The 19,735-nt window shown below is 38.3% G+C and overlaps 2 protein-coding genes across 2 annotated transcripts; both read right to left on the bottom strand.

Annotated features, from left to right (window-relative positions):
• Nucleotides 1-1,019: 1,019 nt before the first annotated feature.
• LOC133722328 (uncharacterized) lies at nucleotides 1,020-3,128 on the bottom strand. The gene is made up of 2 exons (XM_062149212.1): nucleotides 2,261-3,128; nucleotides 1,020-1,771 (listed from the first exon to the last, which is right to left on the bottom strand). Exons 1-2 carry the CDS (start codon nucleotides 2,896-2,898, stop codon nucleotides 1,240-1,242), a joined length of 1,170 nt encoding a protein of 389 aa, XP_062005196.1. The 5' UTR covers nucleotides 2,899-3,128; the 3' UTR covers nucleotides 1,020-1,239.
• Nucleotides 3,129-17,058: 13,930 nt separating this feature from the next.
• LOC133721178 (calcium-binding protein CML42) lies at nucleotides 17,059-18,040 on the bottom strand. Its single transcript, XM_062147717.1, has one exon. It carries the CDS (start codon nucleotides 17,863-17,865, stop codon nucleotides 17,227-17,229), a length of 639 nt encoding a protein of 212 aa, XP_062003701.1. The 5' UTR covers nucleotides 17,866-18,040; the 3' UTR covers nucleotides 17,059-17,226.
• Between the last annotated feature and the right edge of the window lie 1,695 nt (nucleotides 18,041-19,735).

The raw sequence follows: 19,735 nt of genomic DNA, 5'->3' as shown, positions 1-19,735 counted from the left end.
GGTGGCCGGACACAAGGGAGGGTCCGATGCAGGCGGGTGCGATCGGTTTCGGGCGGTGGCGACCTGGTTTAGGTGGTGGCGGCCCAATGCTTGTGCTGGATCAGAATTGGGTTGGGCCCTAAATTGTGGCTGTGATATCCTTGCCTCATGGGTTTGGGCCCACTGTTTGGGTCCGGCCCAGGCTGTTTTATTTTTTACAATATTTATTTTTTTAAGTTGTCTAGGCTGGATGCGCTTTATGCGAGCAATAAAACCCTACATTTGTTGTGTAGGACTACTCGGGCTATGTGCTTGTGTATGCACTCTACGTGCCCTGTCTGCTCTAGGTCGGCGGCGAGTTATTTGCTTCGTCAAATGGGCGTTGCCGCCTAGTGGCAGGGTGAGACTAAGTGTCATCGGATCTATTCTTTGGCGGCAACATAGTAGGAAAGCTATGCTTATGGTAATTATGCTATGTTGTAATCGGGTTACATATCGAGTTATCTTTCCGTTATGTCACTGCTATGTCAAAGCAAATAGAGTAGCTAATTGTGCACTCTTTGCTAGCTGATGCTTGTTAGAATACATATCTCTTATAGAGATTTCTGAAATTATTTCAGAAAATACTCTAGATGCTTATTGTAATCAGGGGTTTAGGCTCAATGTCCCCTCCTTGTATTCGACAATTTCATTAATCAAGGCTTGAGGGCAGCCGCACCAACCCTTTATTCAAAAAATAATATTAAATTTATGTTTTATATGTGAGCGAACCTGCTCTAATAACATGATAACCAAAATTATTTGGAGATGATTGAAGAAGCCCAAACTTTTATAAACAAATTGCAATGTGCCTATTTTTCAATATGGAACAAACACTCCACATTTTCATACTCTCTTTCCCTCGGTATTCTAGGTAAACCTTGAGAGAAATGAATACTTGTTTGAAGGTACGTATCAAAAAGCAAAAGCCATTTTCAGCAACTCGATCAAATACTCTAATATATACTCCATGCATAAAAAAAGTGAAATTTTCATTTACTACTAAATCACGATCCGTTATTGGTGATGCCATGACATAATCTAAATGAGGAAAGCTCCCATAGGTATTCTTGGTGGCCAGGAGGGAGGAAGCGTTTTGACAAGATCCCCCGAGCACGGATTAGTCTCTGGGGCTAGGAAACCTTTGAGGATACCATGTGATTGAACAATAAAAAAAAAACATGAGGAAAGCTCCCATAGGTATTCAAAAGCTAATCAAAATCAAAATATTTGTTCAAATGAAATTTTACAGTGGGCAATTGCAGCTTGAATTGAGGTTTCTCTTGCAAATACTTTACTCTGATCACCTGCAAATTCTTTATGAATTGGAGAGGACTTGATAGAACTTGGGCAGCTCCTCGTTCTTCTTTCTTTGCGGTTAACGCCTGTGCTCATACTACTTCCTATAGCTTCTAAAACCCCTCTAACTGCGTTCAAGTTTTTCTCCAACGCTCTTGATTTCTCACCGCCTCCTACCTCTCGTGAAGAGTCCATCTTGACACGCTTTCCCTGCTGCTTCTTTTGTACGAAGAATTTGTCTAAGGGCTTCTGATTCTGAAGAGTCGACTGAGCTTTTGATTTCTTGTTCTTGCGTACTTCGTTACTAAAATGGCAGTACTCTTGATCAGGAGGACAAACAACTTTTCGGGGTTTCACAAATGAAGCTACCAAAGTTCCAAGATTCATAGCTCGAAACTTGAAAAGCAACTTCATGATGCCGCCATTGACTGTGGTTTTTATGTTTGATACTTTCCTAATCAGATGCAACCAAACAAATGATTCAATCTCCATTTGAAGCTAAATGCTTTATTTAGTTTATCACACTATACTTTATAGTTTGTACAACATACATTTTTAGTGATAGATAATATAATTGTTTTTTTTAGATAATATAATAGTTAATTGAGATTCTCAAATATTTATGTATTAAAAATGAAATTCTGATATTTATAATTTTACATCTAGTAAAGTAGTGATCTTAAACCCCCGATGAAAATTCTTATAAATATAATGAATCTAATGTACATTTCATCAAAAACCTCATTGGAAACATGATAACATAATATACCTAAAGGTATACCAATAAATGCAGTAGTTTAGTTAAATTGGTAGTCGTAAGTATCTTTATTAGGTTATTATTTGAAATTTCTACCATACATACATACACCGTCAGATTCTGTGCACTCATAAAACTTTTCTATGATTTAGCCCAAAAATAATCAAGAAATTTGTTTTGGCATACCTGTTCTGTACGAAGTCATCGTTGTCCACGTGCAATTGGGGATGACTAATATTATAATGGTCCTGAGCACCACTAACTTTCTTGGCGGTGGTGTCCGACGATGACCAAAGACTAAAGAACAACGTATTGACTAGGCGGTTGACTGCCGGCAATTTCGACCTTTTGGTTCTAACATCATGATCAGAGCCTCTAAAGTCTTCCATTGAGGTGGACGAAGCTGATATTGACTTCATTGATGAAGATGATGCTGCCTGCTTTACTGCTCCAGCTGGGTCAGTTGTCGTCTCGGAGACGATGTTCGTGTCGTCTTGAGTATTAGGGTTGGTGGTGTGGTTGGAGAAGTCTGGGAAGGGAAAGCTTGACGAAAACGATATGCGCAAGTAATTGACATGGTCTAACCGGTCTCCATCACCATCATCATGGCTTGCTTTTGGATGGTGTTGATCCAGTGCTATTTCGATGTATGATTCTTCATCGTCGACGTCACTATCATCGTCTTCTTCAACAACATCATCACCGACGTCGTCGGTGAAATGGGAGAGGGCAGAGGAGAAGTTTAAGTCGGAGTCGGAGCAGCTGAAGGAGAAGCTTCCTCCACAGCCCAGATCTCGCAGAGTACTACAACTCATTCTTTCCATCTCTCTATTGTAGCTATGATATAAGATTTATATAATTATAATTATTATATGTATTGGCAACAGATCATATGGAGAAGAATAAGATCAGAAAGAGATAGAGATCGAATAGCTAGCTAGAGATAGATGGAGATGCTTGCATGTGCATGGAGTAGGGCTAAGCCATTGTTAATTAGACGAAGGAGGTTGGAGAGTCCTAGTCCCAAACTACAAGTAAAGGGGGGTTGGTTTTAGCAAGCTAGCCGATCACATTTTATATATATATGTCATCCTTCTACCTTCTATGTTAATTAGTACTTTAATAAATAATAACATTGTTTTCAAACTTGAATCCACAAATTAGCGCCAAGTGGTCCAAAGTTGGGAGCTTAATTGAGGGCTAAGTGATCAAAATTAAGATAATTATTGAACGAATCGAATCCCACGAGCTCATATATATTGAAAGATATGATTCAATTTAGTTTATTTTTGTTGGCCCTTGAATTCCTCCAGAAAACTTTAATGTTGTTGCTCACGAGTGAGCATGGAAACAAATGACCTCAGGTAGTGGTTAGTCAAACAAGTGACACAACAAGAAGCTAATTGGCATATGAGGACACCCCTCATAATTTTCAGATGTTATATCAATTCCGAGAGATTAATTGGTTAACATCACCCAAGCATTTTTGCCCATTTTTGGTTTGTGTAATCCGTAATTTGAGCCAACCCATTGGCCTCAACCCTAACCCCAAAACGATAACATCGTATTTTACTGTAAAAATATAAACCTTGCTTACGTACCTGGCCTATATATGTTCCAATTAATCTGAGAACTCAGGGGTCTTGTCCCTTAGTTTTGAACAGCATCAATAAGTGAACAACGTAAGGTAAGTGAACAAATAGATGGGATATTCTGTCTCCGATTCAAGTATGCAAAATCTGTGGGGCTTATGCGTAAAAGGTGCACTGAACCTGGGATTTTTGATGGATAACTGAGCAGATATCACCTGGCAAATGCGTATTGTGACTGAAGTAATGATGTAACGTTCTTTTGAAATTGATATGGACCCAACAATTTTCAATCTTAAGCTAAATTTCACCTAATATTCCAACAACTTAATAATATGAATCGAATGATCAACTCCTTAATTATGAGGATTTCTAATACTAAAATCGATGATACTTAAATTTTAGAAAATGATTAACTAGGTACGTACCTAGACATAAAACAATGTATCAATTAAATAGTTCTGTCACATTTCCTAACTTCCATCTAACTTCTGTTAAAAAGGGGGAATGATTTAGGCCCTTCATTTTTCTACTTGTACCTGACTTTTAAACTAGTGATAAAATATATAGCGGTGATCCAAGCTGCCTGCCACATTGCTACGGGCTGCATGGATAATTCAATTTAAAATCTCAGAATTTTAAAATGCTTTGGGGTGACACGTCGTGCTCTACGAATTATAGAAGTAAATTGGCATCCTTCTTCTTTAGGGTGGATCAAGATTAATTCTGATGGAGCTTGAAAGCATGAATCGAGTCATGTTGGTTATGGTGCTATTTTTCGGGATTATATTGGTCTTAATCTTGGTGTTTTTGCCTGTAATTTGGACATACCTAACTTAGTTGCGGTAGAGGTAATGGCGGTGATCAAAGATATTAAACTAGCTTGGGTTAGAGATTGGAAGCATGTTTGGCTAGAAGTTGACTCTTCTATTATACTTTACTTTCTTCATACTCTTTCTTTAGTGCCTTGGTAATTTTGGTTTCAATGGAATAATTGCTTGTTACGTATTTCTCAAATGCATTTTCGCTCTTCTCATATATTTTATGAATGGAATCATGTTGCTGAAGTTAAATATTGAGATAGAAAAGAGATAATATTTGTGAGTGAGAATGCTTAGATAATATTCACAGTTGTGTAAGGGGTATATATATATAGTCCTACTGTATACACTACTAGTTGCACTACATGTGTAGTACGTTAGTACAATCCAATATAGAAAACTAATTCCTATAAGGTAACTACTGAAGACAAATATTCTCATAATGACTCACACGTCAACACTCCCCTTTAGTTGGGGCATAAACATCTTGAAGACCCAACTTGCCTAGTGAGTCATAGAACAACTTGCTAGATACAGCTTTGGTAAGTATATCTGCTAATTGTTCCTTAGTGGGAAGAAAGAAAAGGTAATCAACCTTGCATCCAGCTTCTCCTTAATGAAGTGTATATCAACTTCCACATGCTTTGTTCGATCATGTTGCACTGGATTCTGAGAGATTTCAATTGCAGCTTTGTTGTCACAATACAGCTACATAACCAAGTTTAGCTTAGAGCCAAAATCTCGGAGAAGATTATGTAACTATAGAAGTTCACACACTCCATGTGGCATTCCTCGATATTCAGATTCAGCACTTGACCTTACAACAACCTTCTGTTTCTTGCTCCTTCAAATAACAAGATTTCCTCTCACAAAGGTAAAGTTGCCAGATATAGACTTTCTATATGTGATACAACTAGCCCAATCTACATTTGTATACCTACTAACGTCAAGGAGTTGATGTTTAGAGAACATTAACCCTTTACCTAGCGTAGACTTCAAATACCTCAAGATCCTTACTACATCCTCCATGTGTCTTTCACTTGAGTTGTGCATAAACTAGCTCACAACACTACCTGCATAGGCTACATCAGGTCTAGTGTGTGATAAGTAAATTAGATGTCCCATTAACCTTTGGTACCGAGGTTTATCAGTTGGAACTTGATCATGGTATTCTTCCAGTTTATGGTTGTGCTCAATTGGGCAATAATCCAACAAGCATGTTTCTGCCAAGAGGTCCAGCACATACTTTCTCTGACATAGGAAGATACCATCTCTCCCCCTGGCCATCTCAATCCCCAAGAAGTGCTTTAAGTCACCCAGATTCTTCATCTCAAATTCGGATGACAACTTCTCCTCAAGGCGCTCAATTTCTGCTAGATCATTCCCTGTAATCACCATATCACCCATATATATGATGAGCACAGTTACCTTCTCCTTTTGGTGTTTCAGGAACAAGGTGTGATCAGAGTTGCTTTATTTATATCCAAAAAGTCTCATGGATTGAGTAAACCTACCAAACCATGCCCGGGGTGACTGTTTTAGTCCATAAAGAGACTTCTTCAATCTGCACACAATATCACTTAGTGCATCAGGTACATAATCAAGAGGTAAGTTTATGTCTACTTCTTCAGTTAGCTCTCCATGAAGGAAAGCATTCTTAACGTTAAACTGATGCAGTGGCGAGTTTAGGTTTGCTGCCAGTAAGAGTAACATTCGAACAATATTCATCTTGGCTATTGAAGCAAAAGTCTCATCATAGTCAATCTCGTACGTCTGGGTAAACCTTTTAGCCACCAACCTTGCTTTATATTTGCTTATTGTGCCATCTGCATTAAGTTTCACAGTGAAGATCCACCTACATCCAACTGGCTTTTTACCATGTGGTAGTGGTACAAGTTTTCAGGTGTGGTTCTTCTCTAATGCCTCCATTTCTTCCTCCATTTCCTTGGCCCACTTCGGGTCTCTCATAGCCTCCTGCACTTTATTAGGTACATATATAGAGGATATTTGATTTACAAATGATGCATAAGGTTTAGACAACCTACTGTGTGACACAAAATTAGCAACTGGATATTTTGTTGTAGCTAGGGCTGGGATTTTAGCCCGGAAACCCGGAAACGGACCCGGAACTGGCTCGAACGATCCGGGCTTTAGTTTTTCCTTTTCCTGTTTTGCAAGGCCCGGCCCGAAATAAATATAAAACAGTCCGGGCCCGGGCCTCAGAAATAAATAAATAAAAAAGCCCGAAGGCCCGAAGGTTGTGTTTTTTGACACATGTCTGTATATTATTGGTAGGATAATAGGCTTACAATATGTATGCTGCAGGGGATTACGATCCCAACTAAAGACCTAACCCTAACCCTCATTCCCTCAACGCCTCTTTCATACTTCGACTCACCCTCAGCCTCTCTCAGTCCATGTCGCCGCCTAATCGATCTCTAAACTCTCAGTCTCACTCTCTCAGCCCAGTCTTCGACTCACTCTCTCAGCCTCTCTTCGACTCACTCTCTCAGCCTCTAGCTCTTCGACTCACTCCCTCAGCCTCTCAGTCTAAGTCTCGCACTCTCCCTAATCTCTAACAGCTGAACCACCGACCCACCGTGTCGCCGCCGACCCACGACTTTGCTTCGACGGTTCGACCCACTGTAAGTAAAACTGTAAAACATTCTCTTTGTACTTGATTGTTGGGATGTTGAATTTGAAAGTTCGAATGTTCGATACCACCTCTTCAAAAATCTCACCTCTCTTATGCGATTTCCTTTCAATTATTCATGGCAGTGAGAAGATTGGTCTGCGAGGAAGGTCTGCTATCAATTTTAGGGCTGGGCACGGGCCGGGACGGGCTGAAATTGTGGTAATCCCGAAGCCCGTCCCGGAAATAAAGTTCGGTACGGGCCGAGACGGTTTAGGCCATTTTGAGAATTGATCCCGACAGGCCCGAACCCGATCGGTATCGGGCCGGGACCGGGCCCAATCCGGGACAAAACCGAAATAAAAAAAAAATTTAAAAAAAAGTCATTCAAAGTTTGCAAACTGGGCAATTTTCTGAGTTTGCAGATTGATAGCTTTCAGTTCTTCAGTTGTGCACATTTGCAACTGAACAATTCCATCATTCCAGCCCTATAAATGTATGAAATATGAATCAAAATATCAAATGAACAATCTCATCATTCCATGATTTTCAATTTTCCATCATTCCATAATAAGTTAAGGTTGATCTGATTCAAATATTGAATAAGTCAAGCAAGGAAAGAACAACAGTACAAGTTACAACACTAAGGAAAAGCTGCAAAAAGAAAAAAGAAAAAATGATCGAACCCAGATGCATTTGGTCGAGATCTGCGCCTTCTCTCTTCTTTTTCTTCTCTGCTTTGACAGTTGCAGAACCGACAGAAGACTGAAGATTGAGGGAGATTAAGGTTGGATTTGTGAATCAATGGTGAAGAAAATCCTCGTTAAACCGTCAAGAAATCGTTGATTGGTGAAGGTGATTAGGGAATGATGGTTGAATTGAGAATTACATTTTCTGGGTTTATCAAAATGAGAAAGAGAGAGAGAAGAAACGTCTGAGAGAGAGAGTGAGAGTGAGATTAAAATTGAGATTGAGTCTGGAGACTCGGATCTAAGAGAGATGAGAGATGAGAGATTGAGACAGAGTAGAATTTGGTGTGTTAGAGTCTATAATAGAAGTATAGGCTTAACCAAATAACTAATCACACTGAGACATGTGGTAAAATCAATAATAAATAATAAAATCTATTATTTCGGTACGGGCCGGGCCTAGCCCGAATTTTATAAACTGAAACCGAAGCCCGTCCCGTTTATTCGGTTCGGGCCGGGCCGGGACAAAACAGTAAAAATATAGCTTTTCAAACCGACCCGGATCGGGATCGGTTGTTCGGTTTGTAGTGCCTAGCCCTAATCAATTTTGGGGGTTTGTAAGCTCACAAGCTAAAAGGGCGAGGAAGGTCTGCTATCATAATTTTGGTTGATTTTGATTTTGATTAATTTCTGTTAATAGTTTTGATTGATTTTGAAGAGATTGATTCTAACCTACTAATTTTGTTTAATAGTTTTGAACAGATCTGTTGGAGGACGGAGGAAATGAGGAATGGGTTTGGAGCAAGATTTGAGAACAGATGACTTGATACACAATTACGCAAGCGTACGTATCGTTGTCAAGATAGGGAAATATTGAGCCCAAAGTTTATCGTACCACGGGGATTAGTGGCTAACCCACAATCCTTGGGTAATCGGAACTAAAGTCACTAAGTAAACAAAATAAAAATAAAGTGAATAAAAAGGCTAATCTAAGGCACCAAGCCTTAGCAATGCTCGGCTTTGGTTCTCACCAAAGCCTAATCAAAACTAAGAGCCTAGTGGTGGATATGCACAAATGAGTGGAAGAGTTCAATATTTTGAGAGAGGATTTTAGATTAACAAAATGTAATGAAATGTAAAGAAATAAAATTAAAAATGAAATGTAAACAATGGAAATGAGAATGTCAGGTGCTAGGGAGGTTCCTTCACCCAAATTCTATGTGTCAGAAGCTAATCTAATGTAGATGCAAATTCCTACTTTGGCGGTAGTCGTATCCAAGGCGGCTCAAGGCTCAAGGACCGAAACTCCCTTTCATGGTATTCCTACTCCGGTTCAAGGGCCGTAGGAACTCACTTAGCATGAATTAGAGCCGGTTCAAGGGTCACTAATTCACATCAAGAGGCGTAGAGATCGAGGAATTAGACTACTAAACGACCCGCCCGCCCAATCACGCAACGAGTGTAAATCACCATGCTTATAACCCCTCGAATACAAAATTGAAGGTTTCTAGCTTAGGAATTAGAGGGGGTCAAGCCTCTAACTCCGTCCTAGGCATGCTCAAAATACACACCCTAGAGTTGACTAGGCTCATAGACATGCATTTTAACCCAACAAAAATAGATATAAGCATCCATCATATGAAAATTGCATCATTACATTAAATTAAACATCTTTTACACAAAATTTGGGCTAGGGCACACAACCCTAACCCCCAACAAGGAAATTACTCATAACCCATAAGCATAGACATCAAGATTACAAAATTCAAATAGCAAAGAGTAGAGAAGTGTGGGAGAAAACAAGGATAATCACAAATAGCTAATAAGCTAGCATGACTAGCATTGAATTACAACTCCCACAAAATACCCAAATATTGAATCTTGTAAAGGTTGAGCCAATTGATAAATCCTTGAAGCTTTGTGTGAGTAGTCCTTCAAATCTCAAAATAAAATAGAAAGAAAAAGAGGAAAAATGGAGGAGAAGGAGGAGAGATAGTAGCCCAAAGGGGCTGCCTCTGTTTTGGTGGTTTCTGGTGCGGCTACTGTTGCTCTCGTGTTCTCCTCGGAGAATAAGGGTTGGTGCTATATATTTGGAGTCATGGTGGCTGTTGATCAAAGAAAGAGGAAAAATTATAGGAGCATTTTAATGCGATGTTTTAATAGTTATTTCCCCATATTTTGCTTAGTTATTTCCTTTACTTAATCAATTTTAATTTAGTTTCTATTTTCTAGGTACATTGAATAAATGGAGAAGAAATGAGCTTAAAGGCAGAAGGGATGCAGAAATGAGCTGAAATGAAGAAATGGAGTTTTCCTGGTCCGACTAGGAATCCTGATGAGGCTAGGAAACCTGAAGGCATTAGGAGACTACATGGCTTGAAGATGAAGTGGGAGATATTATGGGAGATTAAATCTAATTTTTGCCATGGGAAATCATGAAGATAACATGAAAAATCAAGGAGAATATCAAGGGAGAGTTTCAAGGGATTGTGCAACAAGAAAAAGCTCAAAACAAGTCCAAATTCGTTCCTTAATTCCCTCAAGATATGTTGGCTGAAATTAGAGAATAAAATCTGCAATTTTAATGTGGAAATCAAGAGAAAATCAAGGGGAGGATGTTAAGGATAAAACCATGGAGAGATTTAAGGGAGAAAAGGTCCAAAACAAGTCCCGATTCATTCCTATTTTCACTCAAGATTATTTTGGCTGAAAATTAAGAGAAAAATCAGATAAAATCTTGGGAAAATCAGCAATAATATATTTGGAAAGATTAGGGATTGATTTTGGAGCTTCCTGATTGGTTGAATGACATGGCAGAGCTGACGTGACATTAATTCATTGGTTGGAGCTGTGTGGTGCAACCAGAAAATTCCTTGGAAATTAAATTCATGAAGCCTTGCCTTCCCCTATATAAACCCCCCTATGCTAGATGTTCTAACACCAACACAAGAACAACACCACAACACCTCTTCATTCAGAAAAATTCTCTCCATTCTCTAGTTGCAAAGTTCTGCGTTTTCAAGCAAGGAGAGGAAGAAGAAGAAGAATGAGCCGTGAAGATCATATCCTCCATCATCCACCTTGAAGGCTTGCTTCCAAGATTCAAGATCCAACCATCTAGCTCTCCATCTCCATCTCCACTCACGGTGTAATTCGTTCCTTTTCCTTGTAACCTTTTTGGTTTCCTTGTTTGATTTCGTATGAACTTGTTTCTAGTTAACCTAACGTTTAGGGCGAAGTTTAAGCCCAATTTCTATGTTTAAATAAAGTGTTTGAATTCTATAATTTTGATTCGAGAGTTGCTTATGTGAGTTTGTTTAATTAAATTTGCTTTATAGATATCTTTTGTATTTTAATCTTATGTGGTTCGAAACACTTAGGGTTTTGATATGAATGGTGCTAGATTTAAGAACATGAAATCAACTTTTTGTTTTGTGTAACTTGAATCGAAGTAGTAAAGGTTTTGGACAAAAACCGAATTTAATTAAGGAGAATTACAATTAGGTGGACTTTTCCATAACTAAGTTGTACACTTGAGTTGATAGCCTTTCTCTATGTGTAATGCGTTAAACATGTTATGATTAACTAGTTTTCTAGTGCTTGAATGCATGTTTGATAGGATTGATCTAGGTGCTTTCGCTTAGGTTAATTAGCATTGAAAAGTAAAAAATGGGAAATTATTTGCTTTCGAATATTTCACATGATCAACTCCTTTCTCATGACTCAGATGAACAATTATAGGGTTTGAATCAAATTGGATTACATGGAATTGATTTTGATCTTTGTTCCTTGTGTTCCACCCATGTATATATGTTTTTACGTTTTCTTTATTTTATTTATTTTAATTTTAATTTTAAGAATCCTAATCCCCCCTTATTTGTGTTTACTTGTATATATTTCTTTTCTTTGTTTTATTTTTGTAAATAATACTTTTTACTTTTACTAATTAATTAATTATTTTTGCAATTACAGGTGTACCCTCAATCCCCGGAATAGAACGATCTCTACTTATTCTATACTGACAACTACATTTTGCAGGGTTAAATTATGCGCTTGCTCAAAGCGTTATCAAAAAATGAATGCATCTTGTCCATTGGTCGAGAGGGGAAGAGAATTTAACGGTGATGGTTGCTGTGAATGTATAGGAGCACGTGCTGGTTTTTCTTTTGGTCGGGAGACAATGAAACGATCTTGGCCAGGACACGTGGCATGACCAAAATTGGTCTGGCGGTGCAGATGCAATGATGCATCGTTTAATTAACCATTTGGTTAATTAAATGATTGTGTCATCATGGACTATTATATATGTAAATATATATATATATATATATATATATATATATATATATTTATTTCTGTTTCTATTTCTAAAATCTATCCCGCCGCACGTAACGTTATGGATTTATATTCCGCTCCTTCACCGGCATTGATTATGGTTAACCCATAACGATCACTTTGTCCTTTTATCAGAAATTCTAAATTGCTCTATTTTTGCATCATTTTCTCTCAATTTCCGTAACTCCACTACTTATTACCTACAAAACAAATAAAATTGGATTAACTACATTATAATTGGCTCAAGTATTAGCTTATTTCTAGTGTTTTAGATACAATTACAAGTATATAAATGCTTGTAATCAACAGATCTGTTGTTTTTTTTTTTTAGCCTTTTGGGCCCGAAAAGCCGGCCCGAAAAAAACGGTCCGGGCCCAACTCGGTTCTAAAACTGAAAAAATATTATTTAGGCCCGGCCCGAAAATTCCCGTCCGGATCCGGGCCCTATAAATTTTACACGGGTCGGGCCCAATCCCAGCCCTAGTTGTAGCAATTACGAAAGGTTCATACCTTTTTGCTTGCTGACCACGTCGAGGTCTTCTCTTTTGGGAATTGATTGGTCAACTCCCCATGTCAACTGGTCGGATCTAAAATTTCAACAATGCAATTTGGAGTTCACATCTAAAACCATTAAACAATGGATGGAGTGGCCTAAATTCTTATAAACTCATATGCAAGGTCTCTATTTTCCTATGTGGGATCTATATTCTCAACACGCCATTGCACGTGTGGCGAATTTTCAAGCCATACACATGGACAATTATATTGGGTGACGTGAAGCCCGTGTGGCTGCTAGACATTTACACATGGGATAACCTGGCTCTTATACCACGATAAATAAACCTGGAGTTCATATCCAAAATCAATTAGCAATGGATGAAGTGGCCCAAATTCTTATAAACTCATATGCAAGGTCTCGATTTTCCTAGGCCATGTGGGATATATATTCTTAACAGCTGATGCATTGGACAACTATGGTACGTCAACTACTGATTTTGTGTGGTGGAATATAGCTCATCCTTTCATTGTTTCGCTTTGTAATGAGAACTGTATAGGTCTTCTGAATTTTTTTTTTTGATAGTTGGTTTCTATTTAGTTTCTTTGGTTTTAGGGAGTCCCTTGTAATTTTTCTTCTTCTTTAATAAATTTTGGGTGCATATTTCAAAAAAATAAATTTTGGGTGCTAAGGAATTCTTCGATTTCTTCCCTCATCCCGATTCAGCCAAAAAAAAAAAAGTGATAAAATATATGGCAAAGTGGAGTGTCAAAATTATCATCCTAAAAAAAAAAAAAACTAGACATAACCTTATATGTTACAAGAGAAATGTACTCAATATATGTATAAGTTATGCTTTCGAGTTCCAAGTTTCAACGCTTACTCTTCCATGCAATATAGTATTGTAGAGTATATAAAAAATGTGAAAATGGAGGATTTTTTTATTTTTTTTTAAGAGGACTTCATGCCTTTAATATGACCAAATATAGGCAGTTGCACAACATGACTTACCCGAGGTGGCCATGCCAATATCAAGTCATGCAAGGCTACCCTGGAGCAACATAAATTAGTAATTAGTATTAACACGTACCCAGAACCAGAACCAAGACAATGTTAGGGAAAAAGAAAAGAAAAGAAAACACCGTAACTTATTCTACGAGCCTGGGACCACTATACGTAAAGGAGGCGTCCCCGGGTTCAAGTAAAACTAGACCATACTAATAATAGGAAGGGCCTAAGACTTAGAGACAAGCCCAAGATCCAAAAGAACTAGCCGTCACTCTAAGCCACTAGCCTTCATACCCAGTAAGGCCCACACATTAGACCCAAAGCTCAAGATCGCCTCAATCCTGATCAAAACCGATGCTGGCTCCAAAGCCAGGCCCAGACCCAAGCCCCAATACCTCCAAAGTCCAAATGTTGTGCCGGACTTCTATTCGAAAGCACAGAGGCATTAGCCCAACAGACCGCCACCAGCATCTCTCCGCCTCAGCTACCACCACTACCACACCAGGCTAGCAATCCCGGCCACCAACCATTACCGACAGCGCCCAAAGAACCAGAATTAAGAATAAGGAGGCCGAAGCCTCCCAGAGCCAAAGGATTCCAACGCTTACCACTAGTACCATTGCCATCCAGATCCATAGAGGAAGAAAAACTTCCTTCAAGATCGGTAAAACTAAACCGCCGCAAAAAAACACTAAGGCTCCGTTTGGTTCGCAGGAATGTCAAAATTGGAAAAGGATTTATTTTCCTTTCCAGATGGATATGGAATGGAATATGTTTTGGTATTTCCATGTGAGTGTTTGGAATATTACTAGAAATTAAATTTTGGAATTAATTTTTCATTTCTATTGTAGTGTTTGGTAAGTCATAAGAATGGAATATGAAATTATAATTTTCAATAACGCCCTTTTACTAATTAAAGTACATCAATTTATAAGGAATATTGGTGGGGAATATAAATTTTTAGAGGGATAATTAATGTAATTTTGCCTTTGACAGTGAGAAATGGAAATAGAATACCACCCCTGACTAGGTAATTCTATTCAGGCTTTACGAGGGAGTCAATTTCCAGTCAAATCTTATTTTTTATTTCCTTTCCAATCTTTAATTACAACCAAACGGAACATCTGAATGGAAAATGAAATTAATTCCCATTCCATACCATGATTTCCTGCCATCCAAACGGGGCCTAATTAAGGGAGAGGCCGAAAGAGAAAGCATTTTTTACTATTGAAGAGATTGTTTGAAAATGGAGGAAATGTTATTAATATTCTAAACTTTTTTTAGTTTTTATTTTTAGAATGTTTTAGCTAAAATTATATTTCTCTTATTTTCTCTCTCCCTCTTTTTTTCTTTTTTCATTTTTAGAAATATTTTTCTTCTTCTTTCTAACTATAACATATGGAGACCATATTTGTAATTCAACTCAAGCCTTTAAAATTTCAGGTTCGAGCGTGATTACCTCTAAGCTGGATTGCTAGATTGAATTACCCTCGCATAGTGTATATACATCATTTTTCTTTACCGACTTTGCTAAATTAATTACGTTGTTTATGCAAAAATCTGATCAGGGAATAGATCCCGGTAGAATCCTGCCACGAGACTCGGGACTCCCTAAGTGAGTGAATGATTGCGGTTTCCTACAAGAACCAACGGGCGTCAGTGGGTAGATCGGGTGGACCGGCCTATAACCCTCTAATGCCTAAGTCAGTATCTAGTAAGATGTTAACAATTAGGGGAATGAGATAGTGGTGACTTACTAGATATGGAAGTGGGGGCGTCTTATGTAGCCTGTTTTGGGATTGGAGTCCTGTTCACTTTCGGTATGGGAGAATGTGCGCCTTCGAAAGTGGCGAATGTGTTTTCGCGGTTTAGGAAATTGGAACAGGAGTGTAGGAGTGGGCCTGTGCCCTGTGCGTTTGGCCTTTGGCGACATCCCAAGGTGGCTCGGCATCCCATTTTGGGTGTTCGGATCCTCCCCTTTTGGGGGTTAGTGAGCCTTATCTCCTGGTATTTACAGTTGGGAGCAAGGTGGTATGAACATACGTCAATGTAACATAATTGTCTGTTGCCATTCTAGTGATGGATCCTTTTTTTTCGGTCATTTTAAGGGATCGCTTATTAAACCAACTTTTTTGTCACATATCGGCATCTAGACCGTTCTGTTTTCAGGTATCCATAAGTAAATCACTTATGTAAGTTTTCAACTAAATTGATAATCTTTAAGGTACCAAATTGTATCAAATCAATAGACGAACCGAATCTGTCCAACATGAACCGTTTATATTCATAATGGTAAATCACGATTTTGCTTACCTTAATGATCATCAATTTGGCTGAAAATTTGCAGATGTGATTTATTCATAGAGACTTAAAAACTGAACAGTTAAGATGCTAATATGTAATAAAAAAGGGGGTCTCGCAAGAGATCCCTTAAAATAGGCAAAAAAAGGGAACCGTCAATAAAAGGGCCCTACACAGTACACACACACACATAGACACGTGGTGGTCAGGGTTGATGTTATTGGCTCATAAGACTTACAATTATTTCTGATTGGTCTGTTAATTTAATTTTTTTTTTCACCCTCCTGCATGGTCCCCACCAAATTTGAGCTTGGACCACTACATGGCAGTGCCACGTGGTAGTCCGGGACCACAGAATAATTTCTTTCATTTTACAATCCACACTCTATGTTTCATTTTTTAGTAATTTCAATTTTGTCTTTCATAAGAATTACAACAAAAAAAGAAAATAAGGAGTGTAGATTTCACTCCTATATATATCTCTGTGTGTGTGTGAAATCTACACTGATTATGGACACACACTTTGATCCGGGTTGAAGGAAGGGCAGAACTGCAGAAGAACACTCCCACTGATTATTGATCACCAGGAAGTGTATATGAAAATGTTTTGGGCGTCTATTAAAATCCCTTCACTAGAAAAGTAAAAGGCATGCAAGGGAGTCAATCAAGGCAAATTTACCTGGAAATTTCCCTGGCCAGTTTAATATTCAAAGACAAAATCACGAATTGAAATGGCAACTAATTAATGTGTTGGCCAATTCCTCAAAATAAAAAATAAAAACTATGACTTGTTGGCTAGAAACAAGTTTATTAAATAACCACCAATAATTCACTGTAATAAACCCCAAGTTAGTTTAAAGATTCATCAACGGCCTATAGGGATTTGCAAACATGCATGTGTCCTCAACAAGCATGAATGTATTTCTAAACTTGAAATATAACAAAACGTATTTTCGGTCACATAACGAAATGTATCTGACTTGAAATATAAACTTATACCCAAATTCCAATTAGTGCTATAGGAATGTGGAGCTAGCTAGCTAGCTTTAGCTGTCATGCATATATGCATATACAAGATAAATCCATACTAGCTTGTATGTTTGAGACCCTAGCTAAAGTTCAATGGAGAAACAAATGTTCACATTACTTATTTCCGTTACAAATTGACAATTAAATACACACTGTCACTAACAAAAAGATCGAAAAATGACATGCATATATAATATATAGATCAATCAGTATGGATCGGAATGGATGTGATTAAGAAGTTAGCAGCTAGAATCAAGAGGAAGGAACAAGAAGGGTACTGCGCATCATGTGCTTAAATTCGAACAAGTCAACGAGGCCGTCGTGGTTCCGGTCAACGGAAGTAATCATCTTCTCCACTCTATCAATCTCATTCCCTTCCGGAAACCCTAGCTTCCCAAGCACCGTCTGCAGCTCCTTTGCCGATATGTAACCATCTCCATCTTCATCAAACACCTTGAACGCCTCCCTTAGATCCGATTCCTCCTGCAACTTCTTTGCCTCCTCCTCATCCCGCGCTGCCACCACCGCGGCAGCCGCCTCTTCCACCGCATTTCCAATGTCATCACCGTCGAAGAAGAATGTATCGTAAAGGGACTGGTGGAGCCCTACGAAATCCTCGAACTTGAGGCCTTCGTTTCCGGGCTGGATGAAGGTCCGGATGGTGCGCTCCAGCTCGGAAACTTCGACGTCCAGGCCGAGGAGTCCTAGAGCCTGGCTGATCTCTTCGGCGCTGACCATGCCGTCGCGGTTCTTGTCGAAAACATCAAAGATGCGGAGGAGGCGGAGAGAATTAAGACTCGGGCTGCGGAGGCGAAAGGAGGAAGAGACTGAGGGCCTTCTGGTAAGGGTGCGTTCACTGGTTCCGGTTGAAGAAGGTGCTGCTGCTTCCATGGCCGGTGATTAGGCTAGGGTTAAGGGATGCAGCAGCGGGTTTCAGAGAGAAGAAAATAAATCATGAATCTATCAGAGAACGAATATGGCTGCTATAATATAAGGGATTGGGCGCGTTTGGCGGGCGATGGGAGTCTTAATTAATTTTACTGTTAAAGTTTGTTTCGACTGTTTCCTGTTTTTTCTTTTTCAATTGAGACTGTTTCTTGTTATTCCAGATGCCTATAACTATCTTTATTAACAACTTGACATATAATTAACATGCGTGTCAAAATATATACAACAAATATGTCGTTAGTCGTTAAAAAAAAATTGGAATAACTACTAGTCGTTGGTTGTTGACTTTAGAAAAATATGAGATCTAGAATAGCCAGACTAAGTTGAATCGATGGTGGAGTGCTACACACTTTCTTTATGATATGTGTGGTCTGAGTTTCATGTATTGGTCCATGTGATCAGTTAGGGACAAATCGATTCAAAGTACCATTGGCTGCATTTCACGCGTTCTTTCTTCCCATTTAATTCCGGCAAGTATCATATGTGGTTCGATATTGAATTCGTCTCGGAGCCAAAAAAAAAAAGAGAATGAAAAGTATATTGTTAGTGACTTCTTGTATGCATGGCCACATAAGACCAAATGAGTTCACGACACCTTACTCGAGCTCAAACACCTACTGTGCATCTAAATTTCTAATTCAACATGTTAGTGTTAAGGTTGCGTGCCACCCTATAAAACTCTTTGTTCACCCTACTTATAAACTTTCAAATTGTAATTTGTGTAATTTACCCACTTATACTTTTCAAATTACACTTAGGTGTAAAGTTTCCTTACAACTAAAAAAAAAAAAAAAAAAAGATTATCATCTCATGTATTTGGTAAGACTCTGCTAAAACTTAATGAAATGTTCGGTAGTCCCTTAGAGTTCGGTAAAGATTTACCAAACGAATCTACAACGAAAAAATCATTTAAAGTGTTTAGCAATACCCACCGAATAATAAAAAAGTGTTTGGTAGACTTCTACCGAATAGTGCCAGTGTTTGGTAAAGTATTACAGAACAAAGTGCAAGCTAGGATTCAAGAATCACAAACAGTGAAATTTAATGATGAATGCTAAATTAAAGTGTTAGGGTATAAACATGAATAATGAGATTGATAATTAATGAAAGCTTGATATGGGTGTAAATGTTTCATAGTATATATATAATAAGCAAGATATAATGTAGTTGTTTAATAAAATATTGTCTATAATTGTAATTTTGCATTAAGGTGTATTGGTCTTAGTAAAATGAATCAAATATAGGGTGAACAAATTATTTTGTAAAGTGGAAATAGCCGCATCCTAGTGTTAATCTTATATATATTTTCGTATTGCCTTTAAATATTTTTTTTTGTCTGACAGATTTTGGCTTTATCCTCCTTTTTTTTTAGGGAAATGGAATCAGGTTCCAATATATTACGACGTCACTACGTCAAGCTAGAGGGTTTGAAGAAACCACTTATAGTACAAGTTCAAACACAATACAAACTGCGAAAAGCAGCCCAAAACTCTCTAACCAAAATACTAAAAACCTAAAGGAACTGTAAGAAAGAAAAGGCATAAATTAAAAAACTCCTACACTGATCTAATCCAAAATCAGAGCAACCGACATGACAAGCATTGACGTCTAAGACCTACAATGGTATACATCGCCACTCATCAATCAGCACACAGCAATGATCAGGGGCCAAAAAGGGTAGGAGCCGAGCCACGCTCATTTATTGAAAGCAAAAAAACAAAAGCCTTCTGCCTCCCCCTAGGTCCACAACAGCCATGATCTAACAAAGACAAATGAAGAAGGATGGGTTAGTCCAGCCAAACCACACACAGTG

This window comes from Rosa rugosa, chromosome 7, assembly GCF_958449725.1.
Source record: "Rosa rugosa chromosome 7, drRosRugo1.1, whole genome shotgun sequence".
NCBI lineage: Eukaryota > Viridiplantae > Streptophyta > Magnoliopsida > Rosales > Rosaceae > Rosa > Rosa rugosa.
This window is presented reverse-complemented; position numbering and strand designations above follow the sequence as displayed.